Source organism: Fonsecaea multimorphosa (assembly GCF_000836435.1).
Source record: "Fonsecaea multimorphosa CBS 102226 unplaced genomic scaffold supercont1.44, whole genome shotgun sequence".
Lineage (NCBI taxonomy): Eukaryota > Fungi > Ascomycota > Eurotiomycetes > Chaetothyriales > Herpotrichiellaceae > Fonsecaea > Fonsecaea multimorphosa.
In genome coordinates this window covers 155,531-182,336 of record NW_015971678.1, presented here as the reverse complement: position 1 = coordinate 182,336, position 26,806 = coordinate 155,531, and the positions used below count along the sequence as shown (strand labels likewise).

At 50.1% G+C, this 26,806-nt stretch overlaps 10 protein-coding genes across 10 annotated transcripts; 5 read left to right on the top strand and 5 right to left on the bottom strand.

Moving 5' to 3' along the window:
• Positions 1–1,090: 1,090 nt before the first annotated feature.
• Positions 1,091–3,389, top strand: Z520_11918 (uncharacterized protein; the record flags this gene model as incomplete). The annotated part of the gene is made up of 7 exons (XM_016782405.1): positions 1,091–1,173; positions 1,221–1,975; positions 2,031–2,163; positions 2,212–2,421; positions 2,473–2,628; positions 2,687–2,855; positions 2,907–3,389. Coding segments are annotated over 7 exons (1,989 nt in total), but the record flags the coding sequence as incomplete, so codon positions are not given.
• Positions 3,390–3,858: 469 nt separating this feature from the next.
• Z520_11917 (uncharacterized protein) lies at positions 3,859–4,911 on the bottom strand (the record flags this gene model as incomplete). The annotated part of the gene is made up of 1 exon (XM_016782404.1): positions 3,859–4,911. One exon carries the CDS (start codon positions 4,909–4,911, stop codon positions 3,859–3,861), a length of 1,053 nt encoding a protein of 350 aa, XP_016626565.1.
• A 1,240-nt stretch (positions 4,912–6,151) lies between these two features.
• Z520_11916 (uncharacterized protein) lies at positions 6,152–8,022 on the bottom strand (the record flags this gene model as incomplete). The annotated part of the gene is made up of 4 exons (XM_016782403.1): positions 6,152–6,228; positions 6,283–6,519; positions 6,567–6,732; positions 6,784–8,022. 4 exons carry the CDS (start codon positions 8,020–8,022, stop codon positions 6,152–6,154), a joined length of 1,719 nt encoding a protein of 572 aa, XP_016626564.1.
• Positions 8,023–8,582: 560 nt separating this feature from the next.
• Z520_11915 (uncharacterized protein) lies at positions 8,583–12,491 on the bottom strand (the record flags this gene model as incomplete). The annotated part of the gene is made up of 8 exons (XM_016782402.1): positions 8,583–9,409; positions 10,504–11,491; positions 11,545–11,649; positions 11,705–12,008; positions 12,100–12,134; positions 12,191–12,219; positions 12,278–12,406; positions 12,467–12,491. 8 exons carry the CDS (start codon positions 12,489–12,491, stop codon positions 8,583–8,585), a joined length of 2,442 nt encoding a protein of 813 aa, XP_016626563.1.
• Positions 12,492–13,351: 860 nt separating this feature from the next.
• Z520_11914 (uncharacterized protein) lies at positions 13,352–14,287 on the top strand (the record flags this gene model as incomplete). Its single annotated transcript, XM_016782401.1, has 2 exons — positions 13,352–13,523; positions 13,572–14,287. The coding sequence occupies 2 exons, from the start codon at positions 13,352–13,354 to the stop codon at positions 14,285–14,287; spliced, it is 888 nt and encodes a 295-aa protein (XP_016626562.1).
• Positions 14,288–15,851: 1,564 nt separating this feature from the next.
• Positions 15,852–16,964, top strand: Z520_11913 (uncharacterized protein; the record flags this gene model as incomplete). The annotated part of the gene is made up of 1 exon (XM_016782400.1): positions 15,852–16,964. The coding sequence occupies one exon, from the start codon at positions 15,852–15,854 to the stop codon at positions 16,962–16,964; it is 1,113 nt and encodes a 370-aa protein (XP_016626561.1).
• Positions 16,965–17,195: 231 nt separating this feature from the next.
• Z520_11912 (uncharacterized protein) lies at positions 17,196–18,861 on the bottom strand (the record flags this gene model as incomplete). The annotated part of the gene is made up of 3 exons (XM_016782399.1): positions 17,196–18,484; positions 18,531–18,658; positions 18,857–18,861. 3 exons carry the CDS (start codon positions 18,859–18,861, stop codon positions 17,196–17,198), a joined length of 1,422 nt encoding a protein of 473 aa, XP_016626560.1.
• A 925-nt stretch (positions 18,862–19,786) lies between these two features.
• Positions 19,787–20,704, top strand: Z520_11911 (uncharacterized protein; the record flags this gene model as incomplete). Its single annotated transcript, XM_016782398.1, has 2 exons — positions 19,787–20,207; positions 20,262–20,704. 2 exons carry the CDS (start codon positions 19,787–19,789, stop codon positions 20,702–20,704), a joined length of 864 nt encoding a protein of 287 aa, XP_016626559.1.
• Positions 20,705–21,836: 1,132 nt separating this feature from the next.
• Z520_11910 (uncharacterized protein) lies at positions 21,837–23,795 on the bottom strand (the record flags this gene model as incomplete). The annotated part of the gene is made up of 4 exons (XM_016782397.1): positions 21,837–22,101; positions 22,155–22,211; positions 22,264–23,382; positions 23,440–23,795. 4 exons carry the CDS (start codon positions 23,793–23,795, stop codon positions 21,837–21,839), a joined length of 1,797 nt encoding a protein of 598 aa, XP_016626558.1.
• Positions 23,796–24,838: 1,043 nt separating this feature from the next.
• Positions 24,839–26,527, top strand: Z520_11909 (uncharacterized protein; the record flags this gene model as incomplete). Its single annotated transcript, XM_016782396.1, has 2 exons — positions 24,839–25,528; positions 25,580–26,527. The coding sequence occupies 2 exons, from the start codon at positions 24,839–24,841 to the stop codon at positions 26,525–26,527; spliced, it is 1,638 nt and encodes a 545-aa protein (XP_016626557.1).
• Between the last annotated feature and the right edge of the window lie 279 nt (positions 26,528–26,806).

The window sequence follows — 26,806 nt, the reverse complement described above, 5'->3', positions numbered from 1 at the left end:
TAATTAAAATAGTTACTTCCTAATTAGGACGCCGCTATACCTATTCAGAATGGTATTCCACGGTGGATAACCAAATGATGAGAGGTTAGAAGATAGATAGTGAAATACTAATTAAAACTAGTGGAATACTAATTAAAATAGTTACTTCCTAATTAGGACGCCGCTATACCTATTCGGAATGGTATTCCACGGTGGATGACTAAATGATGAGAGGTTAGAGAACTTATATAGCTCTATCTAGCTCTATTTAGTCTTAGGAGTATAATAGAGTACTAGACTCTATATAGCTCTATTTAGCCTTAGGAGTATAATAGAGTAGATTATATGCCTAGCTTGTGTCGTTACTCCTTCAGTAAACCTCCCTTCTAAGTTTCCTTCTGCGTTTACCTCTTGGCCTGTTCGTAACATCATACCTATAGCCTTAAAGCCTCACCCTAGTTCAATATTAAGGAATATAATAAGTATTTATAGAACTAAAGATATAATAATATTAGCTAATAGTAGTTTTAAGCTCCTATAGATAGCGCTAGACTCCCTAGGCCCTATAGGTATTTACCTTAGCTATAGGTCGCGGGAAAAACTACTGATATATATATAGTTATATACTATACTCTTAGTTTCTATCTTAGCTATATTAAGCCCCACTACTATATTACTAAGTAAACTACTTTAGGTTTGCTCGCTGACACCTTATGTGTTGTAAAGCGACTTGTAACAATGGTGGGGTGTGCCTTAACTTTTGGCCACTCAGTGTAGTCACACTACGATTTCAGTATCATCACGTGATGTGGGAATGACTTGTGCACATGAGGAATTTAGCTTTATCTAATCATGTACAAGACTTACTGGTGCTTGTAATCTCGCTGATATTTTCATCCTTGTCCGCCACAGTGAGGAGTTCTCGATAGTAAATCTCCCACATATATATAGCGTCATTTGTAGACGCTCCGGCACCAGTGTTGGATCAAATGTCTCAAAAGACCCCAAGGCAACGAGTTTCGGTAGCTTGCACAACGTGCCGCCTAAGAAGATCCCGGGTGAGGGAGTTATCCCGCACTGCTCGAGGTATGTACGCTGACAGTAGATCCAGTGCGACGGCCAGATGCCGGAATGCAGTACGTGTGTCCGGCTAGGAAAACTGTGTGAATATCTCTATGGGACAGAGAAGCGCAAGTATGGTGCCCTGCGCGCTCTTTCGAGTGAGACCCTGAGAAAACTAGGCCGCCAACGAAGCATTATGTCGAAGCGCTTCATGCACGTATTAAATCTCTAGAACGCCAACTATATACATACCGACAACATGGATCTCTATCTACCGCGTTGGACTTCGTGAACCAAGATCCGGCCGTTGTCACATCACCAGTCGGGGAGGACTTCTGTCCCGCGCAATCTCATATTCAAGAACTCAATCCACGGCCTGCGACAGAGCGAGACCCTGTCGACGAGCTGACAGAGACTACGGGTCAATTGGACGTTGCCGAGGATGGCCATCTACGATTCTTCGGAGCTCCAAGCTACTTTAATTTACTTAGGAGTGCTCCGTATATGACTACCGGGAGCATAAGGCAAGATGACCTGGACCTGACTATGCAGCCAAACACAATTGATATTGATCTCTCACACGAATTGCAGATTCACCTACTAGACTTATACTGGAAGTGGCAGAATTCCTGGCAGTATTTGATCCATCGCGGAGCCTTTTGTCGGGCATTCGAGTGTGGGTTGTATAACGAATACTGCACCCCGCTTCTTCTCCGCTGTGTTCTCGCTCTGGCCAGCAGGTACTGTGACCACCCAGGGCCTCGCCTAGATCCGAGCGACGCAAATACGGCTGGTGATCTTCTGGTTGCTCAAGCCAAGGATATCTTGAGTATCGAGATAGAACACCCATCCACTTCAACGGTAGCTGCACTCGCCGTCTTGGCCCTACGGGAGATGTCCGTCAATAAAGAGACTCTGGGATGGATCTATATTGGTAAATGTCCAGCCTTTTGCGTATATGGAAGCCTACTGACTTGAAATGGGCTTAGGGATGGCAGTTCGTGTCGCATATAACCTAGGCTTGAACTTAGACTGCCAAAATTGGGTTCAACAGAACAAGATCACAGAAGAACAATCCGAAATTAGAAAGATTACTTGGTGGGGCTGCTATCTTCTAGACAAGTACTCTCGACTTTGGAGGTGTGTCAGGGTCAAGCTGATGTCATTCAGGCTCTTTAACATCGGACTTGGACGCCCCAGCATGATACGCGAAAGCGATATCACCACGCCGAAACCGACCCTCCTAAAGGAAGAGGAGTTCATCCCCTGGATAACGACTGGAGAGGGAAAGTCCACACAACCCCTCGCATCCCACTGCGTAACGAATTTGCGGTATATGACAACAATATTTCAGCTTGTCTGCCCGACCCTTGACAAAATGTTTGTCACTCTTGCCACACTATTCGGCACTAGGAATGCTCACTACTCTAGATACGGTCCCAACAGCGAGCTCACCTTCTCCGAGAAGCAAGAAATGGCCACAAAGACCCACGTCCCCCTTACCAAGCAATACTCAAATCTGCCTAGCATATTGAAACTACCCCATTCAACTAAGACGGCTCTTCCCGCCCATATGTACTCGCTTCAGTAGGTTTTTCTGACACTACTTGATTTGGCCACAGTCAAAAGACTGACCATTCCGCAGCTTGCAGTATCACACGGTCGTCATCTTACTCCACCGGCCATTCCTGCGTCGCGAAGAGCCGTTGACTTCATTTCCTGATATTGACCCCCTCTCTCATCGTCATATCTGCACTTCCTCTGCTGAGGCCATCTCCAGCATCCTCAGAGCTTATCGGTCAAACTATTCGTTGGTAGGTACGCCTGCACAACTTCGTCAATACGTGCGCTGAGTCTGGCGACAGAGGAGGATACCCATATCGACGGTACATGCAGTGGGCACTTCTTCAGTGATATTGTTGTTGAATGCCACTTCTAATGACGCTGAAATCAGCCGTTCAGCTATCCGATTGCTGAAATTCAATCTGGCATGTCTCCAGGAGATGAGCACTGCCTGGTCATGGGGTCTCCGTGCAATCCGCTCCTTGCAAATACTTGCCGAAGAATGGGCTGTGAACGAGAAACTACACTCTCAAGGCAATCAGAAGCCGGGGAATGTAGTGCCGACTGCCCTGGTGATGAATGAGCTGGATCTGGGAGGGCCCAGTGCCGGTAACGATAACAGTTCTGATACTACTGATGGACCCATTGACGGAGCTGCAGCCGCCACGTTCGAAACATCGCCGCAGAATATTGACTGGCTGCTCTCGTTCGACAGCGTGTTCTCAGACCCTCAAATGGACTATAACTTCTTTGACCAGGATATATGGGGAATGGGTGTCCCATGAATGCTTTATTTCGCAGCTAAAAGGCGGTCTCCGGGAAAACTAAGCTTCAAACCCTCCATATTTTCTAAGACCTCTTCAATATCAACGAACATATCGGAAGATTGGATGACATTCACCGTCCTTGTCCGTCCCGTACTCTTCAATTCTGCCGCTTCGAACAAAGACGTCGCTAATTCTGTCCTGGCGGAGATAATATAACGAGAGTCCTGCACCGGAAACCAGAAGCACGCACAGAAACGCCAAGTTGATTATGTATACCGTTCGAATGCTTGGTGCTTTGGATACCCAGAACAGCCAGGTCAAGTTGATGAAGACAAATATAGCGGTCATGGCTGTTGTGCGCCGGTACTGCCCCAACAAGTCGTTTGAGCCCTACGAAAGGTGTACAAGAATAGAGCTGTAGATGCCGACATGTCCTCACTACATATTCTTAGTGTCTCCGTCCTCTCCCATCGGGGTCCCCTAGCTATCACGATGCCATGTTCTCAAACTCCGCAATCGTTTCGGCGAGAGGTTTGAACGCGGATGTGAGTGTTTTCGGTGGCCCCCCATCAGCATTAGTTTCATAATGCTTAGGCCGGTCGTCCACAATCAGCCGCAACAGGTCCGGCCGCGAATAGTGCCCGACCGGGTCCGCCAGTGTTTTGGCGCGATCGATCAGGTCGAGGTCGATATCGCAGTAGATTAAGCCGTCGTGGTACGGATCAGACTCCTTGGTGAGCTGGCGGCCGTCGGGGCCAAATACTCGAGCTGCGCCGCCTCCGCCACCACCAACGGAGAAGGACTTACCCGTTGCATGGTGGCCCTCGGTGTTCTTCTTGAGTCCCTCCGCGGAGATCATCTGGTTGCTGACCAAGACGAAGGTGCCTCCTTCCAACGCATGCATACGGCTTGCGGTCACCTCGTTTGCCTCGGTACAAACGGACCAAGGCTCCTCGCCCAGTGCCTCGCCGTGGTACGGCCACGCAGCTACGTGTACCTGCTCGTTCTGGGCGTAGGTATGGTATTTAAGCAGCGGCTGGAAGTGTTCCCAGCAGTTGAGCATTCCGATCTTTCCCAAATTTGTGTCCACGACCGTCTGCAACGAGTCGCCGGTCGAATCGCCAAAGAGCGTGCGCTCCAGATGGGTGGGCTTAATTTTGCGACGGTGGAGGAGAACGTCGCCTTTGTCATCGATGAGGACCTGCGCAAGGTATAGGGTGCAGGCCACTCGCTCGCTGAAGCCCAGGACGACGTGGATCTTGTTGGCGGCCGCCGCCTGGCGAATTCGCAGCATTTCGGGTCCATGCGCAGCCATACTGTTTTTCATGTACTTTTGAACCAAGGGAATGTTCTCGCTGTAGGTACCGCCCCAGAGAAAGTTCGGATAACCTGGAATCCAGAGCTCGGAGAAAGCAACCAAGGACGCTCCATTTGCGGCAGCCTCTTGGATGAGCTCGACCGTACGATTGACCGCGCCTTGCAGGTTGAACCAGACCGGCTCAGCCTGTGAGATCGCAGCCTTGTATTTCCTAATGACCATCGCGGTCGTAGTTGTTCATAAAACAGGCAAGGACAGACTCGATAGTCGGTGAATGGTGTTCGTGGTGATGAAGGGCCTACCCAGGGATATGCTCGATTCACCTAGAAGCCGTGGCAACGACCAACGAAGCTCGAAACCTATAAATCATCCAATCTAGAAGACCTTCTGAGCGACCTGGCCGGAAGAGCATTATCCAAGAACCTTCGCGCTATTTCAATACCGCGGAAACAAGATCTAGGCGTACGGTCCAAAATGAAAGCCGATGGCTCCATCTACGCTAGTAAGAAAGCGGGGAAACGCTATCGCTGCGTCCTCGACTACGGAAGAACATTATCCGGACCTGGGGACGAGGAAAGCTTAAACCAAACCGTAGATAGCCGCGTTCCAGACTCATGACCAGAACGACTGGGGCCCGCAAAGGCCTTCCCAACTTCGTCGGATAGACAATAGGCTAACTACCTAGCTTAGCAGGGTTAAAGCAGTCCTACGCCGTGGAACCTTTCCCTAGTTGTCAACATGGTTGGTCATTGGGGGCTTTTCGCTTCAGTCTCACATGAATCAACTTTCGTCCATGGGAGTAGTCGTCGTTGGTCTGCCACTTCTTCCCGGGTATGGACTAGTTACGGTTTGAATCCTCGTGGACTATCGTGGTCCGTTTACAGATTCTTTTAATGTAAAAACTGTTCACTACTAAGACATTACTGTAATCGCGCCATTCTGCATTTCGTGGTGGCCGGCCACTCTGATGAGGGGACCCAAGCGAGTTGCTTGCCGTCACTGTTAATATCACGTCGAAGTTGAGACCACGTCAGGTGGCTGCCGCTAACGAGAGTGTTTGAAAATTTGCCACCGTGCTTTGACAAGCCGTGGTTCTTCTAGTTGCCTCATTGATGTGATGTTGAATTGTGCTACAGTGAGGATTTGTTGGTGAAAGTTCAGGGTGGGATAGCAAGGGGCTTCTGTTCCTTAGGTGTCTTTTGAACAACGCATATGGGTTCATGGGCACTGGTGCCGGTGTACACTTGTCAGAGGAGATCCCAAACCCTATGGTTAATGTCCCCAAAGTTATAGTTATGCCGGTGATAATCGGGTGGATTACGAGTAAGTTTTCTCACCTTGTCTCACGTCACGAGAATGGGCTGACAGTATACTACAGCCTTGAGCGTATTCTCGGTAATTCCGGGAATATACTTATTCTATTTGGTTAAACTAAGGGGTTATTGGATGACAAGTGCCTAGCCTAGTGCTTGTGTCCTGTATGATCATGACGATCTGCTTCCGCCATCGCGTCGGGTTCCGGCCAGTCTTCAAATCCATCTGTTTTTATAGCTTCAGTAATGCTAGACCACTTGACAAGGGAGAGGTATTTACCTTCAAACGTGTCGTCAAGGGTTTGTTGAATGACACGAGCACTCTTTCTCATGCGCATAATACGCTCCCACTTCCGCATTTCTTGCTTGTTCAGCAAACATTTGCCGAATTCCGCTTCGAGGGCCTGTTTATCCAGCTTCTCGCCAATGAACACGATCTCCTGCCTTCGATCGCCCCACGGGTCTTCAAAGTCTTTCAGGATGGACTCTCTAGTTGCAGGGTCGTCTGGCCATTCGGCTATAATGCCATGTCAGTCATAGCTAGAGCCTTGGAGAACAACATACATTCGTCCTGGACGCAAAACCATTGGTCTCCACCTTCCATTGTCAACATATTACCAGCTTGACTCCAGGCTCCGTGCATGGTCGGTCTTGTAGCAAGCCAGAAGAAGCCTTTCGATCTCAGCAAGCCCTTGAACACAGGATGATTGCGCTTGTTCTCGATAATTGTCTTTTCATGTCAACTGTGGCTCCAAGCTTACGAAAACGTATCAACACTCACCTTGTTGTCAACAGGTATGGATAGTTCCTTATCATCATCGGCCTCATCGTCAGCGACATCCTGCCATGGATCGGAATCGCTCTCAGAGCTCTGCTCATCGGAGCTGGCATCCGCCATCGATGTATCTCCACCCTCCTCGCTCTGCTCCATCTCATCTTCGTCATCACCATCCTCACCTTCCTCGCCCTGATCAGCATTCTCCATCACGACAAATTTGTCATGGACTAGCTCGTATAACCTCTTAGGGTGGAATGGTATTCTCGCCGTGTAGACGAAGCTCGAGATGCCATATTCTTCGGTTTCTGGCTTCGGCGCAATCTTGATCTTTCCGCCAATCTCACGCTTCGACATCTCGTGCAGACTTTGCAGCCAACCCATGCCAGTCGCGGCCTTTTCGAAATCAAAGACCGATGTGGCCAAAACCTCTCCAATGTCGACTTTTGCGAACTTCGACTCTATAATTTTGGCCAAGGGATTGAGCTTCTTGATCACACCATGTATCCGTAAGCGTGTGTCTTCGTCAACACAGTCGACTTTATTGATAATGACTGTGTTTGCGAACTCGATTTGGTCAACCATAAGGTCTGTCACGGTCCGCTCATCCTCAGGAGCCACATCAGCCTCACCACCCCATCGCTCGGTAATGAAGTCCGTCGTCGAAAAATTGTTGAAAAAATTGAAAGCATCAACCATGGTAACCAGCGTGTCCAGTCTGGTGAACTTGTGTAGACCTCCCATTTCCGCCACCTCTTTTATCACTTCAGCACCTTGGATATCAGGCCCTTGCATGCTGTCGTCCCCGTCTGTCGGCTCCTCATTGGCAGCAGCTATCATCGCCTCTGCGAACTCTTCGGTAAAAGTCTCAGCGACCTGCATCGGCTCACTGATACCAGTGCTTTCAATCACGATGTATTCCGCCTCTCCAACCTTGGCCATGGACACAAGTGCTTCGAGCAAATCACCTCGGAGTGTGCAGCAAATACACCCGTTCTGGAGCTGGATGAGTTTGTCATTCTCATTGGCTTGGGAGACGATGTGCTTTTTGAGTATATGAGCGTCGATGTTGAGGCTGGCCATGTCGTTGACGACCACCGCGATCTTCAATTTCGTATCTGGCGAGGTTAAGATATGCCGAAGTAAAGTGGTCTTACCAGAGCCCAGGAAACCCGATAATAATGTCACCGGAATAGGTGCCTTTGAAGAAACATCGCCGAACGGATCAACCATCTTGTGTGGCATGGTCGGTAGTTACAGGTGTGCCCCTGACGTCGTCTTAGGCTCAGGTAACAGCTGGGCTTAGACGATGTAGAAGCGAAAAATGTGCATTTTCAACGCCTGAAGAGAATTTCAGGACTGCACACAATGTAAATCCACGCCATCCATGTCAATAAACCGCTAGTCGATCCCTCAAGCCACTCAATGACCGTAGGCGGACACTTATGCTGACTGATTTGTTACGGCGCCATATTTGACATCGAGGACCTTACGGGCTCCACTCTTAACGCAGCATACCCGTGGGAAAGCACAGAATCTCTCAGCTCTACTGATTAGGACGCAAAAACTCCGTTGCTATTGACATTCCCAAGGCATAGCCTGCATCACGGCATTAATTGCATGGTTTGGCATTATGGAAGCCGACCACACAAGTGCTCTGCGTTACTAACTACGGTCCACAACTATCTCTGCCTGTGCTCCGCTCACCCAATACTCAAATGACGATTGCATCAAGCCGCAGCTTGGCAGAATATCTGTTCGTACTTGTGCATGTTTGCCATGATAAGGATAGTCCTAGGTGGTCCCTATCTCTTCCGCGCGAATGCGATGATCGACGTTCCCTTGAGGCTTCCAGGCGCAGCAGGATTGATGCCACGCAGATTCTCGACCACTTTTTCCTGCAAGTGTCGCTTTTCATCTTCGCCATAGCTCCCCATCAAATGCTTCATGATGGGCATCAGCAGCAGTGTCTGGGCCAGATCAATATGTTCTGTGTAGTGAAGAACAGATTCCACCAACATCGTCTCTACGTCGACAAAGCCTGTTTCTAACAACTCGTTTTCGACACCCTCTTTCGAGAACCATGGACCCGACATTATGTTCAAGTGCGTCCCTGGCCTAACTTGTTCGACTGCCTGCTGGAGTGCATCTATGTGCTGACTATCCTTGCCACTCGAGAGCGCCAGCACACCATCTTTTTTCATGATTCGTCTTGTCTCCGACAACGCCTTGCGTGGATCCGACAGCAGAAAGTACAAATGTCCGCCTGTAACGTGAGATACCGAGCTGTCGGCTATCCGTGACATCTCGTGGGCATCAAGATTGAGCAGCTGCAGTCTCTCCCAGAATTCATTGCCTGCCGATATATTCGCCTGCTGTGTTCTCGCCAACTTGTCAAGCATATGCTTACTGTAGTCGCTGGCCATGATGCTGGCGGCCGCGGGAATGCTGTTACCATACCTTGCAAGAATGTGCGAGATGATGGTTCCCGAACCACATCCGTTGTCGAGAATGCCACTCGCCACTGCGAATGAAAGTATCTCATTCATGCGATCGACCATTCTCTCCACTGTAACTCCAGCTTCCTGGGTGGAAACCTTGCTGGCGAGGTCATGCCATGCTTCTGCATCAGCTGTTACTTCGTTAGTGCCAGGTAACCTCACGAAGCGCTTTTCAACTGGGTCTTGTATGAACCAAAGGTTCTAAACTCACAGGAAAGGACGTTTTTCGCCATGTTTCTAGATTACAGCTTGTCTCGCAGGAGTTCTCCCTTTTTGCGCACTGCCTCAATACCTAGGTGCTCACCAAAGCTGACAGTGTCATTGAAGACCGTTCAGACAGAAGAATACAAGGTACTCGTGTGCATGCCCCTGGAATATCCAGTGGTATAAATACTCGGGATCCTCAAATGCACGAAAAGTCTCCGCGATTCCACTAACCTTAGAGGAGGGATCGAAAGTCTCCGACACTTCTTCATACGTTAACTAGGTACCTAGGCATTAAAACCTTGGAACATACCCAGCACCGACGCAGCTACAACGCGCGTATGCAAGACGTCTAAAATGACAGCTACGGCTCAAAATGTCGAGTCAAAGAGCTAAGGCTCAGGCTCATGCCACTTCAGGTAGATCATACCGATCATCACCACATGATACGTTTAACCTAGCGTCTATATAACTCAATCGAACGAGTTTTAGCTACCATCAGCTGCTGGAAGCGCCCCACGTTCGGTTGTACTCTCGTGAGCATTGCCAATGTCTTCTTCAATCTATACTAGGTCGAGCCGGCGTCATTCCTGTGCTAGAGCACTTCCTTCTTTAGTCGATAGGTGATCTTTTCAGCCTTGCCGACGATGCTGCCTTCCCCCTTGACCTTCTATATGTGGTTTTAGCTAGAGGCTGTCACACACTGAGCCATGGGTTTACAATGGTATGACAGTGTATATAGCGGCGACGCCCTTCGTTACATCTAAGTTCGCTGATCAAGACCTCATGCTCCGCTCTGACCAAATGTACCACAGCTTGGCCTAAAGGCCAGATGAAGGTAGCTTCGTAACACTAAGTTACAATCAAGCCCAAATATTGACAAATATAGCAGAAATTTGAAAGGGAAAATCGAACCCTTGCTGTGAAGAACACTTCGGGAATAGCTAGTGGCAGCTCAGCTGATCTGAACTAGCTGCTCCTTTGTATTATGTATCCCTTCTACACTGCAATTTCTCTTTACCTTTTCTTTCTGCCTCCTCATTGACAGCGATGATCGCCTCTTTGGCGTCCCCCCATGCTTTCCGTCGGCCGTGGCTGTCGAATAAGCGATAGACGTGAGGACTATATATCCCATCCATGAGAAGGTTGCAGAATTTTCTGTCGTACCACCAGAACGTCCAGCCTTTGCGCCCATAACCTAAATGCTCAGTCACAAGGCAACCTGACGTTGTATCGAGCCAGTCGCTCCAGTCAGGTGCGTTGACCATGCGAGTATTGAAGCCTCCTCGGGCTAAGATTCCGTTTGCCCAATTGAGGTGTTGACGAACCCAAGTGATCATTTCAAGGCGCGAGGGAAGCGATGGTGAGAAATCGTCAGGTTTCCACAATTGTGCAATAGCCATAGTCGCGAGATCGTAAATCTGGAACGCGGCCGACGGAATCGCTGCGGTGCCGAGGAAAGCCAGAGAATCCGGGTGAGTGAGAGAGAGGAGATTTTGATATAGTCTAGGAATCGGTGGTTCGAAGGGCTTTGAGTTGGAGGTAGGCCGTTTTCCAAATGTAGGTGGCGCCATTTCCACAGCTTCATTTGACACATCCGTATGGCAGGTCTCGAGTGTTGGATCAAACTCACCAACAATACTGTAGTCGACATGGTACCCAGTGCACCATATAATGATATCGACTTCAACCACCTTCCCGTCTGCAAGTTTCACCGAGAAATCGCCAGTGATTTCTGTCGCGATCTCAACAGATTCGATCACTCCCTTCTCCAAAGCTGGTATCAAGGTGTCCGTCACCGTTGGTACGTTGTGCACGACGGAAGGTGCAGGATTAATGCGCCATTCGGGTCTCAGCTTAAAAGATGCGGTCTGGATCTTCCCCAGCATTTTATTACTGATGGCTTCCCACTGTCGCGGGAAGCATCTCTGCATTGTTAGCGACATCCTGGTTTTCCGGTACGTGAGGATATGGTCGAGCGGCTCTCCGTTGGACTGTGACCTCGGTATCTAAATCGACATGAGTTCTCATAATCAGTCTCAGCCCGCTCGTAAGCACTGACCATGTACGCGCCATGCCGGTGAGACAGGAGAATCTTCTTCGCAATTGACACAAGAGACGTGGCGGTGTCGGCTGCGGAATTTCCTAGGCCAACGACCATCACCCTCTTGTCCCTGTAGTCAGAAGGCCTGCCGGATCCGCGTCAATACATGCCTGAGGACTGCTGTGGTAGCAACTGGCCTTTTGAAACCCCTAGAATGCAGAATTTGCCCCTTATACGACTCTTGGCCTTTCAAAACCGGTATTACTGGCCTATGGTTGGTCCCAGAGGCCACTACAACTTTGTCAAAGGAGAGAGGTGTGTTTGCGGTGTTCGCTCCGGAGACATTCAACACCCATTTCTTATTGCCGTCATCTCTGATTACACTCAACACGTCCACGCCAAGTTGTACATGAGGCAGAAGCTCGTAATGGGCCGCATAATCGGCGAGGTACTTTTGGACGTCTGCTGCAGAGGCATGAGAACTTGTCTCTAGTACATGTTAGTCCATTGGCGAATAATAGTACGGGTAATTCTCTAGATCAGGACAAGCAGCGATCACACCAACGCCGGCACTTGCCTTTTGGAAACGGAAAATCTGTGAAGCAGCCCTAGTGGTATTAAGCAAATGAGAGTATAGGCTCGGCCGCGAGCATTAGGAACTTACCCTCTCTTTCGAGATATTCACAATTGTTGCTTCGACACTTGTTAGCACATACTGAGGCATTGACTGATCTAAAGGGTGGTCGCCCACATTCTAGGACGGATGTTTGATCTTTCTCTGTGAACTGCCAGAGACCACCCACATAGTCATTCCTGTCGAAGCCGGTCGCATTAAAACCCTCCTCTCTCAGGTTCTTAAGTGCCACGAGCCCAAAGGCTCCTATCGCCGGAAATACGTCAATCAATCTTTTACAGGCAAAGGGAGACGTGACTCACATACCTAAGCCGACCACAGCAACGTCCATCTTAAGGTGGTGAAGCCATGAGGGCGCCAGCTGTGAGGGAGATTCCTTTATCAATCTTTCGGATCGAAAACGTCCAGTGTAGGATCAGCGCGATGCCGGAGAGCTTTGATTCGCCAGTAGATACGAGTACGCAAATCAAGCTTTCCTGAGGACCTTAATTGTGCCGTTTTTGGCATCCCGGAATACTCGTACAGGGATAGATCTCTCTCCGAAGCTGATCTCAACATGGTGCGTGAGAGTTCTTCCACTTTCGCGCTCTTCTTAAAGGATGCTGAGTTTGCCAAATGATATGGGATTTGTCGATTATCTTTGATCAGTTGGGCTTTGACACATCGACGAATAGACTAGCATTAGTATTGCCACATATATGTATCAACACGGTTGGCCGTTCGATGACTAAGTACCTAGTACAGCGACGTTAGGAGGTTGGGTGGAGGTCACCCAGAGGTGAGCTTGGAGGGGATCTTAGGGCGGCGGATGATCCTCGGCTTCTTCAGGGTTTCAGCTACGCAGCCAAGAGTGCGATGCCAAGAAGTAGCACAGCAACAGTCTCCGTTTCCCGTGGACAGCATGCGGCGATGGTTTCCAAATATACTGGACATTGTCAATCACGGACTTTCTGAAGGCCTTGGCCAAAGCGGACCTCTCGATGTCGTAGGAGCTGTGATTCAGACTTGGGCACGGACAGTGGCCGCATTGGCGATGACGTCCTCGGTCTCACACTTAAAAGACAGGTGCAAGGTGAGTGTTATACCTAGACAACTATCATCTGGAAATCGTTCTCGCAGGATTGGGAAACCTGGATATTACTCGCGAAAAGTCGAATCTACTGACAACAGCCGCTCCGTATCTCATTCATGATGCGCTTTCATGCAGTGTTGCCCGTGCTCTTCGCCATCTCACCTACTCTAGCCATTCCTCCGCCGGACTTTGGCTTCCCTGAAGCACCCAACGACACTGCGCTTTCGATCACCTACCAGGACAATGGCAATCCCATTCTTGTCACTGAGGCGGAACTATTTGGAATCGAGAGTAAGTCTGTGCCTGTCAACTAGTTTTCGCCATGCTGATCAGGCGCAGTTACCTCGGAAGAACCCACGGTGGCTGTCGAGACCTCCAGATTCGAGTCCATTTCCAGCTACAATGGATCATACGTCCTCCTGATGGTTGATCCTGATGCAAGATACCCTCAAGACCCGACCGCTCGATTCATCTTGCATTGGCTGCAAACCGATATGACACCCGGGACACAAGCTGCTGATGGAACTAGCCAACTCATCAATTCCACTCAACCGCGAGCTCCCTACCTACATCCTTCTCCTCCGACGAACTCTTCTGCCCATCGGTACATTCTCTATACTTTCTTTCAGCATCATAATTTCACATTTCCCCCTGCCTTTGAGGGCTACAACGCTACAAATAGGACAAATTTCAATTTGACATTGTTCTTGGATGACTCGAATTTGGGTCGAACACCGGCTGCCGCCATGTATTTCTTTGTCAGTAACCAGACTCAAGTCCCCCAGGACTTTACTGCGGCAGCAGGAGGGACGTATCCAGGCGGAAATGGGGATATGATAACAGCCGGTCCGGGTCCCAGCATCACGCCTGCCAGCCCGGGAGCATCCGTGACAGTAACAGGCTCTGGCAGCTCTGAAGCAAGCAGCGTGTCTCAGACCGCTACGGCAACGGGATCTGCCGCTTCGGCCTCCGCCACAGGTGGTGCTGCTCACAAAACGGTTGCCTCTGTTGTTCTCCTTTTGGGTTGCTCCATGGCACTGTTGAATGTGATATGAGACGGAGCCGCTCATATAAGACTTTGCAAAAAGAGCCATGCATACAGCTCAACTTACGGATACTATCGCTGTGTGGGATCTCTGATGCCTCTGGCGGTCAAACCATTTACGTGTTAAATGTGTTGAGTCATGAAACGCTGTGAATTCTTTTTGAGATCTGAACAACTCCGTTTCTGAGTTTTCACCCCTTTTCGATCTTTGACTAATCCCCCTTAGTTCCATGCTTTGGTGCTCGATAGGACTGAGTTGTCCATATCCGACATTGCCGCTACCAGATAAAATGGCCGTCACCAGATGCACTGATCGAGAGTTTTCAAAACACATTCCAGAGAAAGTCCCGGGCTGATATCAACAAGGCACTGCCACAGCATTGCTGGTACGACGACAAATCCACTCGGCAAATGATCGTGAATGTCTCGAACTTTTAACCTATCGACGGACCAGCGCTCATGCACCTTGACCGCTTTCTGTTCTTGCCATCGCATACTCAGTCCAGGAGAGGAAGCCCTCCCCCATGGTTGCGGAAGTTGGAAGAGGCTTCGAATTTACCAAAAGGAGCAAGAGAATGATGTGCGACCTTAGAGCAACCGCTGTCAAACTATCAGCCGTCTTTTCGTGTTGGAAAGTATTGCCTTGAGATTCGAGAATCTAATCGTGGCTGCCAATTAAGACCTATTCAATACACATCTCACTTCCATTTGGACAAGTCAGATCGACGCACTAATTAGTGGGAGCGGCTTATCAAATTGGGCATTCTGCACGAGGCCACCGTTTTCCGTGTGAATTACAGAGCTGGCAGATGTCCCAAAATGGGAACATGATCAGTCTCTCTGACATTTCGGTGATCGTATCAGCTCCAAGCAAGGCGACGAGTTGCTTCATTGAAGGGCTTCAGGGACCACTCTCCACTCATATGCGAATTCGCTTGGAGCGAGCAGGCCCAGCTCGGCGCCCTGGCAACTGCTGGCAACAATTGAGCCGAGCAGTTCTCGAACATGCCTGATCAAATGATCGTGGATGAGGAAGAGTTGCCCTCGTGATCATCTGCACTGGGCATTTTCGGCCTGGATGAGCTGAGCAATACGAGTATTCTGTGTGCCAAGCTCCCAGCCGGCCTCGCCGTCTCACCAGCAGTCATTTCAGCTGCAGGACATGTTTGATGTCGATCCTTTACCAGGTGTTGTCCATGAGATGACAAGGCACATTGTGAGACTGAAGAAAGACCATCTTGTGGATCTGCTGATGCAGGCTGGACTCTCGAATGCTCTTTCAAAGATCAGGGCTAACCGGTCTGCCAGTATGTGGAACCCAACTTCAGCAGAGGCGTCACTTGGCCAAGCCCTCACCCGACCATTCTACAACACGACTGTTACACGGAAGCTGAGGTGCTAATCAGCTGAAGCTCATTCCGGGCGCCAGCAGGAGGCATATGCAGCTTGCGAATACGAGCGAGTCTTCAGCTTACCGGGCCCTCGAAGGTTTCCCGATCAACTATATGAAGGCTCATACTTCCCAGCACATCGACCTCTTAACATGAGCGTCAAACGGCAGAATGGCGTCAGTTATGGCTTCGAACATTGGGGAAAGGCATATCTTCACCGATGCCGTCGCATACCAACCTCAGGTGGTCCAATCAAGCGTCCGCGGCTTAGTGACGCCGACAGCCATCACTACAACGGCCAAACCGCTGACACTCGATCAAGTGCACAAGGTCATTGGGCTCTATGGCCCAATCCTCAATCTCCATCCAGATGAAATTTACCTGAATACATCCATTGAAGAATTCTTGAGTCATTGTACGCTCGTCGACAAAAAGACGAAGTCACGGGTGCAAGCACCGGAAGCTGACGACCTTCCCCAGAAGGGCGCTGAAGGCCAATTCTATCTAGAAGTCACAACAGACGGGAAGAAGGGAGACTTCTCGACTGCCAAAGCTTACGTACGTGCCTTCTGGCAAACCGGCATGCCCTACACAGATTTGCAGTTCTGGTTCTTCAACGCCTATAATGGACCCGGAACCCTCCACATTGACGGGCTCATGATGGACAGCATCACAAGTTCCGGTGACATCAATGTCGCACCCCTAGGTGAACATGTCGGAGACTGGGAAATGTGCATGGTCCGTATCGACAACTCGACGCTGAAGATCATTGGTATTTGGCTTTCCCAACATGCAAAGGGTCAGTTCTTCACTGGGGACAAAATTGCTCGAGCTTTCAAATTCCTTGGGAATCAACCGATCATCTTTTCATCCCGCAACGGTCACGCCAACTTCTCTGACGCAGGGTCCAATCCGACAGAGTCCAAGAAGATCGGAGGTATACCAGCCGGACTCGACTTTTTCGTTCGCAACGACACCGCTACCAGTGATCGCAAGCTGGATTGCTCCAAGAGATACGAACTCGTTTCAGCCGACTGGGTTGGGGTGAAATCCCCCGCTTGGGTGACATACCCATTCCGCTGGGGCCCAGAGGGCACTTCAACTCACCTCAGTGCAGGTGCAGTGGCTGATATTGTCAAAGCAGCTGCGGGAGATGAGCTGTCGGACTTTCTTCCCGTAGCTGCCGGGACGGTTTTGGCTGGAGAGATTCTCCCGCACTTTGTGAAAGGAGACATCAATGGCCCTACCTCGCCAAGTCGTCACGGAAGTTGGATGGGCATCTACCCTGTCTACTAGGTCTGGAATCAGGTTTGGTACTTTTGCACGAGGATCAAGGCATCAGAATCACCTCCGTTGCATCTGGGAGCACCCCGTGAAATGACTGTCAATGGCTGAATTCATTCTCTTTCTTGGCAAAATCCCCATCTCTTTAGTTAATCTCATCGCTGTCGCCTGATTTCGGCATGTTTCAACGGCCAATCTCGAGGTTTGTAGGACATCCCATATGGGTCCTAAGGCCTCCACACTTTACGGCTTCCAGCGGAAGGCTGGTTGTTGCCAGTCCAGATCCTGCAATTCCTTGATCGACATCCTGCTGACATCTGAGGTGTCCGTAGCAGTGCGCTTCGTGTTGTCGTATTTCATCCATATCAAGAGCATAATAGAGAGTAAAAAACAGCTCGAGATGGCCGCGAGGTTCAAGCCGTTTCCAATATGGTAATCGGGCCCATCGAAAGGAAGGTAGGACCATGTCGAGATCAATCCTCCGATGTTCCCAAGCAAAACGTTGACTCCTATTGCGGCTGACCTGGAAGTGTCCGAGATAACATTCGCAGATATCAAAGCGTTGCTCAAGGTCCCAAATAGAAATGCAGAGCTCGCCACCAGGAAGGTTGCAGCGTAGCGCACATTTGCATTCCGAGTCCCGAGGAATATTGCAAATCCACACATGGTGATTGGAACAGCAATAATGTAGTAAATGAGGTAACGGCCAGTCTTCCAGCTCAGGTAAGATAAGATGAGGACGAAACCTGCACCAACGATGTAGGGCGGTACGGTGTGTAGCTGTTGTGAAACCACACTATGCTGAGGATAAATACTTTTGACGATTGTCGGCGCAAAGAAAGCCAGACCCTGCGCTGTGATATTTCCCAGGCCGAAGATGACTGCGGTCGTTAATGTGACAGGGTTGAGGATTCCTTTAAGCACTTTATTCTTGTTGAATCCGTCGAGGACTTCAGTGCTTGCTGTGCGCTCCGACTTCACCCGTGCGATAGCGAGGTCCCTCTCGTCGGGTGTAAGCCACCTAGCCGTCTCGGGGCGGTCAGTTAGGGTGAAGAAGGATAGTAAACTTAGGCCGCAGGTGATCGTTCCCTCAATGACAAAGATCAATCTCCAGGTCCGCAAGGAGCCCACATGATCAAGCTTCAATATAGCCGACGCAAGTAGACCCCCAAAGGCGCCAGCAAGGGGAGTCATGACAATATACAACGATAGCCGGAAGACAAGCTCGCTCCGTCGATACCACCTAGAGAGGTAGTACGCGATTCCGGGAAGCATGCCGGCTTCGCAAACTCCAAGCAGGAACCGGACGGCGGACACATTCCCGATATTGGTGCAGAACCCTGTGAGAAGCGAGAAGATGCCAAATCCAAAGGCAATTGTGGGAATAAACCAGCCCGGACCGAAAAACTTGCATGCGAAGCTCGCGGGCATTTCGAAAACCACGTAACCCACGTAGAAGACTGTCAGCACTTTGTTGTAATCGTAGCCGTGCAAGCCAAGGTCTTTCTCAAACCCGGCGAGTCTTGCGTTACCTTGCCGACGTTAATGCCATCTGTGGAGGAGGATTACAGTACTCACCAATGTTGGCTCTGTCAATAAAGCAGAAAAGGTAGAGAATAGCGACCGTGGGCACCACATAAAAATCGATTTTTGTCCTCAGCCTGGCTTCAGCCCTCCCATCCAAGGGAATCAATGGGTTACCATGTCTTGATCAGTCAGTCGCTGAACTCTGATCAGCCGGGCGATGGGAAACTTGCCTGTCGGTCGCTGTATGGCCTTTTTCCGCTATCTCATGAAGATTTCCGCATCTTAGGCCTCCGTCACCACTGGGCGTGGTTCCTTGAGTTGGAATGAAGATATCAGATGTAGTTTGGACCTTTGGTGACTTTTCCGCGTCGAAAGACGCCATATTGCGAGCAAGTTTGGAAGCGGCGTACGAGTTTGTCGAGTTGGCGGATCCATTGTCGGCGAAGAAGTTGGCAGCAATTTATGATTTTCTCCCTTTGTCGAAACAGATTTATCGCTACCCAGTTGCCCTCTAGCATCAAGTCGTACGCATTACAAGCGGGACTGGTTTCTACCGGTAGAGTGGATGTTTGACAGTATCTGCGACAAAGGACGTCGTCAAACCGAAGTCGAGCGGTCAAGCTGTGTCGGGATCAGCGAGCTGAGCAGTGGACGCTGCCCATTCACGAATGCCGTCGTGGCATCTGCAGTCCCCGCATTCTGCCCAGAATTGACACCCCGGTCTGGTGAGTTGGCTAGTCGCTGGGTAGCGGAATGTCCTTAACCACGGGAGGAAAGGCCTCGCGCATCCTTTTATGTCAAAACCCATCGCCCTGCTCATTAAGATTAGCGACACACGGCTCGCTTCTCTTCTGAAAGTGGACACCTGGCATAGCCCTTCCAGAGATAGCGAGGTTTGGCTTTACCGTAAGTGCTTTACATACTTTGGGGAACAACTATAGGGCTCAATCAGGTAATGATGTTCCCTTGATTTACGTGAAGGTGAAGGCCTCTCCGATGGGAGCGATTCAGCCGTACAACCAGACTCCCGAATATCCGTTCAATCATGGTTCACACGATGCGAAAGGGGACGACAAGCTCCTGAAATGGCTACCTGAACGTTCAGTCAAGGACAGCTGAACTCGATGCTGGCTTCCCCATCTCCCTCAATGACCGAGGGACGCCTTTAGTCATGCGATTCCCACCCCTTGGGATGGACTCGCAGGACTATATATGTCCAAAGAACGCTCTGAGATGAGCTTTCTACCCATCTCCATCCTCCATCAAACGTCTTCTGTCTTAAGCTTCAACATATTCTGTCTGCCAATATGGTTATCCGCAACGATGAGTACTCCATCTGGAGAACGGCACCCGATGCAATTCGACTATGCTATCAGCACTTCCTGTGGCGGGAAGTCTACAAAAGCAACATCCACCCCTCTATCGACCTGAGTGGCAGGTCCGACCTACGCATAGCCGAGATTGCCGCTGGTCACTGTCTATGGGCTATGCAGGTTGCCGAAGAATATCCTCATGCTCAAGTGGAGGCTTCGGACATCAGCTTGAGCCTGGCACCTCCAAAGCCTGATCTTCCGCCAAACATGTCTCTGAGCAAATGGAGCTTCTTCGACCCGGTGCCTGATAGCTGGAAAGGCGCATTCGATCTCGTCCACCTCAGACTTGTTATCCAGCCTTTTGGGGGAAACCAGGATCCCAGAGCTGTTCTACAGAAGTTGGTGTCAATGCTGAGTATGGGCTTTTTGTTGCTCGTGGAGTTTGAAATGTACTGACTGACGGCGTTAGAACCTGGAGGCTATCTCCAGTGGGACGAGTACGACTATTTCGACGCAGATAAGAACAATGTCTACTCAGCTAACGATCCTATTCGTATTCCCAACCCGGAGGTCACGCACAACTCCTCGACCAAACTCTGGAAGATCATAATGAATACTTTCCAATGGCCAACGGAGCACTTTGATCGATTACCAGAATACTACGCTGAAGCAGGTCTGGAGAATGTTGCCGCTCACAGGAAACGACCACCACCTTCCGTTTTCCGTGGATTCTTCGAACATTGGTATGCGTTGGTTGCGCAATTGCTTCCGGTGCTGGAAGCAAGGGATATGGAAGCCGGTCAAGAGGCACGAGAACTGGTGGCGCAAATGAAGAAAGATGCGATCGTCGATGGCGTTTACAGTGCACATATCACCAAGTTCGTAGTTGGGAGGAAGCCTGAAACCAGTTGATGAGGAGATGCATGAGCTTTTGCAAAGGCAATAGCTGGAAGACAGCGACCTCAGGATGACTATCGCTTGCTGGTTTACTATGTAGAGCGGATGAGGTGGCTGCAAATTGCGTTGATGTCCAGAGGTAATGAAGTAGAGGTCCGAAATAGACTGCTACTACCCTCCCAAAGACCGCTCGAAGAAACTGCAAGCTTCAGGCGAACGATATGTTACGGACTATGCAATACTTCGCCTCCTCTTCTACCGTTGGCCACCCGCTCCGTCCACATACTTCTGAAAGCTCTGCGTCTGGACCATAAAACCTTGTGCAATAAAAGGAATTCCAATGCTATGAAGCAATGTTTCTGCGCTCTGTTGGAGGACCTATCTTCATCACAGCATAGGAGCCGCCAGAATGTCGCCACAAGTTTCATTCGGTATTCAACGACGCAGTTATAGCGGTGATATCTCGGCAAATATTCTTTTCGCCAAAGGAAGGGCTATTACTGGTCCTGCACAGTACCTGCTTATGACGCTGAAATTCGCAATGTTTGCTGTCCTCTCGAATCTCATATATGAAGCCATTAATTCACTAATTATCGCCGCCGCGTCGATCAATCCCATATTTTCGGAGCGCTTCCTTCACGCCGATGGTATCTTCATGGGCAGCGCCGCTTTAGAATTGGTAACAGAGCTTGAACGGATGACTTCAAGGCAGAGAAAGACAATCAATCGAATTTTTGCAAGGCTGGGCTCTGGCCCATCACTCGACACGTCAAGAATACTGCAAGCTTCTTGTTTGGCTTTGGATATGGTCTCGCTACCGGAGGTCCGCTGCACTCGTTAGCAACTGTAGGAGTGTATATTTCGAACTTCGTGTTCAATGCGATGCCAGCGCTCGAGAAGTATTTTCAATGGAAGTACAAAGAACAAGGGATACAATATGAGCGCAAGGTGCCTGGGGAACAGTTTCCAGGAATCTACTAATCATCAGCACTCGGACCGTGCAACAAAAGCATCCCATTCACCAAAATGGGCCGTCCTCGAAAATATCCCGTCACTGGTGAGTAGCAAGGTCTATTTTCTACATAGCGCTGGAATCAACAAGGTCGAAACACGGATATGTCGATTATATACACAGGTCGCGTCGACATTAAATATCAATCTCCTTATCTTTCACGCCTTTCTGTGCTGCGCCTTGCAAGCTTGTCTGATCGAGTTCGGTCTCCTTCTCCCGCTCGTGATGTACTTGGGGTGGAAGAGAGAACGTGGGTGCCCATTTACTCTTCTGTCGAAGCTTGGGGCCATATAAGTGCAAAAGGAGAGGCACGGGTACGAGGACTGCCGCGACACAGCCCAAGAGTGTGAAGCCCCATTGGATCTTCATATTTTCAAACATCTGTCGATCGAATAAAGGACTGGGAAGATAGTAAGCGATATTAATCCGCAAGTCTTAGGGTTCTTGACATACCAGGCCGCCGCGAAGAGAGACCGTATGATGGTGTTTCCTGCCAGGGCGGAAGCAGCGCTGTGAATGAGAGGTCAGCAGAGACATTCGCCACGGCTAGGAATTGACTTACAACATGAGATAGGCGTCAATGATGTACATGACGAGTTGCATGAATATCGACAAGAGACCGAACCCAACAAAGACACCAGCAATGGTCGGCACAATCCAGTGGATGTTGCTGTATGCTCCAGTCCATCCCAGCCAGAATAGGCCAATTGTGAAGACAAAGCCACCAACCATGGCTAGAGGGAGTCTCCATTCGGGTAAGGCTCTGTTGTTGTTACTTCGATATTTCCGAGCCCAGCGGCTGTTCATCGAGATCGATGCAATTCCAGCCATGACCATACCTAAAGCAATCCCGAGGAATGGGAGGCTTCCAACTCCCGGTGTCATACCGTGTACTCCCCGAAAGATCAAGGGATAAGCTGACAAAGTAACGTACATCAATCCGTAGACGAAAGACAAATAGAAGCCCGTCAGAAGAAGAAGAGGCTCTGTGACAAGCATCCGGAGAGGCCTTGTCAGGTTCTTCTCGATCAGCTCTTGAATGCTAATCTCGATCTCTTCCTGCTTGGCGTGGATTGCCCAGTTTTTTGTCCGTCGGCGTAGGAGCTCTGCTTTCGAAACCAGTACGGCCGGCGGGTATGTCTCTTCGACGACCAAGACAATTAGGAGGAATGTTGCGAATCCCATAATCATGGACCAGTAACCGTTCCATCGCCAGCCTAGATAGCTGGTTACCGTGAAGGAACCGACGATCGGAGCAACCATCGGTCCAAGGAAGACAGCCACCGCGAACATGGTCAGAGCCAACCCTCGTTGCTCCGCCCGGTAGATGTCAGAGTAAACAGCAGCGACAATGACGATTGGGCTGCTTCCAAACACACCCATGAAGAATCGGCATATCATAAGAGTCTGCACGTCCTTTGAGACTGCGGTAGCGAGGGCAAAGATTGAAAATCCGAAGTTACCAATAAGGAGGGGCAGTTTGCGACCTCGAAGCTCTGACATAGGCGCCCAAAGAGTTGGGCCAAATCCATAACCAGCCAGGTAGAGGGCACTTGACAGTGAACTGACTTCAACGGACAGGTGAAAGTATTCTCCAATGCGGGCTGTGGCGGGTGAAAGGACGGCGGATCCGAACGTCGAGCATAGACAAGCGAGGGCTCCTACAGCTGCAACAGCCAGCCTGTTTACCGAAAATGAAAATTAGTTGGATGCCTTAATATGAATGGATCGAACTCACTTCCTGCGCCATTGCCAGTTCAGGGGATGTGACGGGTCGTCGACACCGGCGAAATCGACCACATAAGCCTCTCGTTCTGCGGGGATGGCAGGAGGGTATGGTTTCCCACCCCCGAACGGCGGAAGGGGTTCGGACTCGGCCCTGCTCACACTGCGGGAGCCAGGAGTCGATCCCACAGTATGGACATGCTGCAAGCGCTGGGAATGTAGCCTTTCTGTCTGCCTTACATGTCTTGTGATTTCATCGTTGGTGGAGGCCGTCCGCGAAGTGACGGCAGAATCTGCCGTGACAGGGCGCGACAGGTAGTGGGAAGCTGCTGTTTCAGCTGACTCTAGGTCGATGTCCAAGTTGTCCATGTCTTGAGAAGAACAATGCTAGTATATTTCGAGCGAAGATGGAGACACCAAACTTTGAAGTAGATGAGGAAAGAAAGCCTTCGTTAGTCAAGAATAGTCACATCACGCTTCGAGCTGTCCGACCCAGACACTTATATCTGTATGTGCAAGCCCACATGTCTCGAGACGGGGACCATTCATTCATTGACGTCGAGGATTCGAGCTGCGGCCACCACGGCCGTAGAGGGACCTGCAACATCGCCAACGCTAAAACCACAGACGAATGTCCTTGGCCAATGGACCGGTGATTTGCATTGCTCCATACCACGGATGGTAGCTGCTGGACTTTCGAGATAGCCCCTGCAGTCGAGATGCGTTGGTAATCAAGATTTCAACAAGGTATCGAAGTCACGGAAGAGTTGTGGGTTGGACGAGTAGGAGATTGGCTGGCCATTCAAATAAAATGACTTCGCGAATCCAGGGAGGTGCAAGCCACTTGGGCGCCACTGCCGACGATTGAGCTTTGTCATTTGTTCGGCCGAGTACTATTGACTTGGAGACTACTGCCTCATATGGCCAGCCACGTCATAGACACAAAATACCAATTGCTGTTTACTATCCAACTCTATGGACTGCCGAGGCTTAGATTGCAAACATCGTGGACTAGCGGACCTTTGTATATATGTAAGCAGCTTCCTAGAGAAACACCATCGCGCCGGTCGCCCTTCTTCCTCAAAGGCACATCGCAAGATACCAAATGACATGGAAGAAAGCGAAAGTGTGACTTACCGATTCTTCCAAGCCTCGCCGCAGGCTATTTCAAGCCGAGTGGCCGCTCGGTCCAAATTCCGTCTTGTTGATGGGACGATTCCGATGTGGAGGCATTCCCCCGCAATCACCATGAACGGAATCGGCCCCAGTTCCACTCACGGTCGACGGATTTCGTCGAAGCTGTGATGTTGTACCTCCTGTGCCCTTCGTAACCTGCTAGGAGGTGATGCGTGAGTTCATATCGACTCCTTTGCTATCTCTTTGCATCTTTGGAACGACAATTGGGGCGCACGATGTTTCCCGACCAGGTTGCTGATCGGATGTCGCATCAACTGTGGTGGTACCTCCCGGTCATTATCGCAAGCTTTTGTGTCGTCCGCCTTGCAGTCAATAGATATGGCACAGGTATCAATCACATTCCAGGCCCAATGCTTGCTTCATTCACAGATCTGTGGAGGTTCTTCGTTGTCTGGGGTCGTCGCCCAGAGCTTAAGCATATCCAACTGCACGAGAAGTATGGTCCTTTAGTTCGTCTAGGGCCCCGAGTGGTCTCCGTGTCTGACCCTGCGGCCATCCCCATCATATATGCTCTGAACTCTGGCTTTGTCAAATCTGGCTTCTATCCCGTCCAGCAGACGATAGCGAAAGGCCGCAGGCTGTACACCATGTTCAGCACCACGGACGAGAAGTTCCATGCTAAACTCAGAAGAGCCGTATCGAATGCGTACGCGATGAGTACCCTGGTTCAATTCGAACCCTTGGTTGATTCCACCACATTGGCTTTTTTGGAACAGCTTGAGGAGAGGTTTGCAGGGAAAACAGGTCCAGAAGGCATATGCGACTTTTCGACATGGCTTCAATTCTATGCATTCGACGTCATTGGCGAGCTCACCTATTCCAAGCGCCTAGGTTTTGTGGATCGAGGTGCCGATGTCGATGGCATTATTGGGAATTTGGAGTGGCTTCTCAACTATGCTGCCATAGTGAGTTCATGCCCAGCTCAGAACGCGGAAATACTAATCGAAATGCAACAGGTCGGGCAAATTCCAATCTTGGATCGCGTGTTTCTCAAGAACCCATTGAGATTGTTTGCGAGCCAAATCGGACTGATAAGCTCGAACACGCCCGTGGCGACTTTCGCCAGAAACCGGATCGCTAGTCGACAAGACATGGAGCAGGCTCAGGAAAAGCCAGCAGCCGCATCTGATGGGAAGCGAGCAAGGAGAGACTTCTTGTCAAGGTTCACCGAAGCCCACCGCAAGGACCCCGAGTTCATCACCCGCGAGCGAGTTCTAGCCCTGACGGTTGCCAATATGTTTGCTGGCAGCGACACAACCGCAATTAGCCTACGGGCAGTCTTCTACTACCTGTTGAACTGCCCAGAAGACATGGAGAGCTTGATGAAGGAACTCTGGGCGCAACGGGAGAATGGAACATTCTCTGACCCAAATGGTCTTGTTAACTGGAACGATGTAAGGGAACTGCCATACCTGAGTGCGGTGATCAAAGAAGCCCTCCGGTGCCATCCTGCGGTCGGACTTACGCTTGAACGGGTCGTGCCTCGTCAAGGTGTCAACATTTGCGGAAAGTTCATTCCTGGTGGGACGATAGTAGGATGCAGTGCCTGGACTGTACACAGAGACACTCTATTCGGGCCGAACGCGGAGAGCTTTCGCCCAAGAAGATGGCTCGAGGCATCACCAGAGCAGAAAAGACAAATGGACAATTCTCTCTTCAGCTTTGGGGCAGGCTCCCACACGTGTATCGGCAAGAACATCAGTTTGCTCGAAATGTACAAGCTCGTTCCAGCACTGCTGATGAAATTCGAGGTACCGAGTGGGATTCCTTCTCTTCCTGACGTTCTCGACGCTGACGGCTCATTGCAGATTGAATTTGCAGATCCGACAAAACCATGGAAACTGCACAACGCGTGGTTTGTCAAACAGTCCGAATTCAAGGTGCGCCTTCGCCGGAGAAAGTAACCTAAGTTGCTGGACGTGCACCTAAAATCTCAACTGAGGTTCACGGTATCTGAAAATCTTCTGGACATTGCCGGTATATCGCAGTCGCCACGTGGGGTGGATGAGGAATACGGCTTTGATTTAACACTGTCAATCCAGCAAATAAGCTAGATATGCGGACCCGTTGGAGATCTTGTGGAAAAGGAAATCGTCACTATTGGAGGAGGGATTTGGGCTAGTGACGCCGTCGGCATCGACATTCAGCGCTCTGATGCTGAGCCGAGGATATGTGCGCCGGGA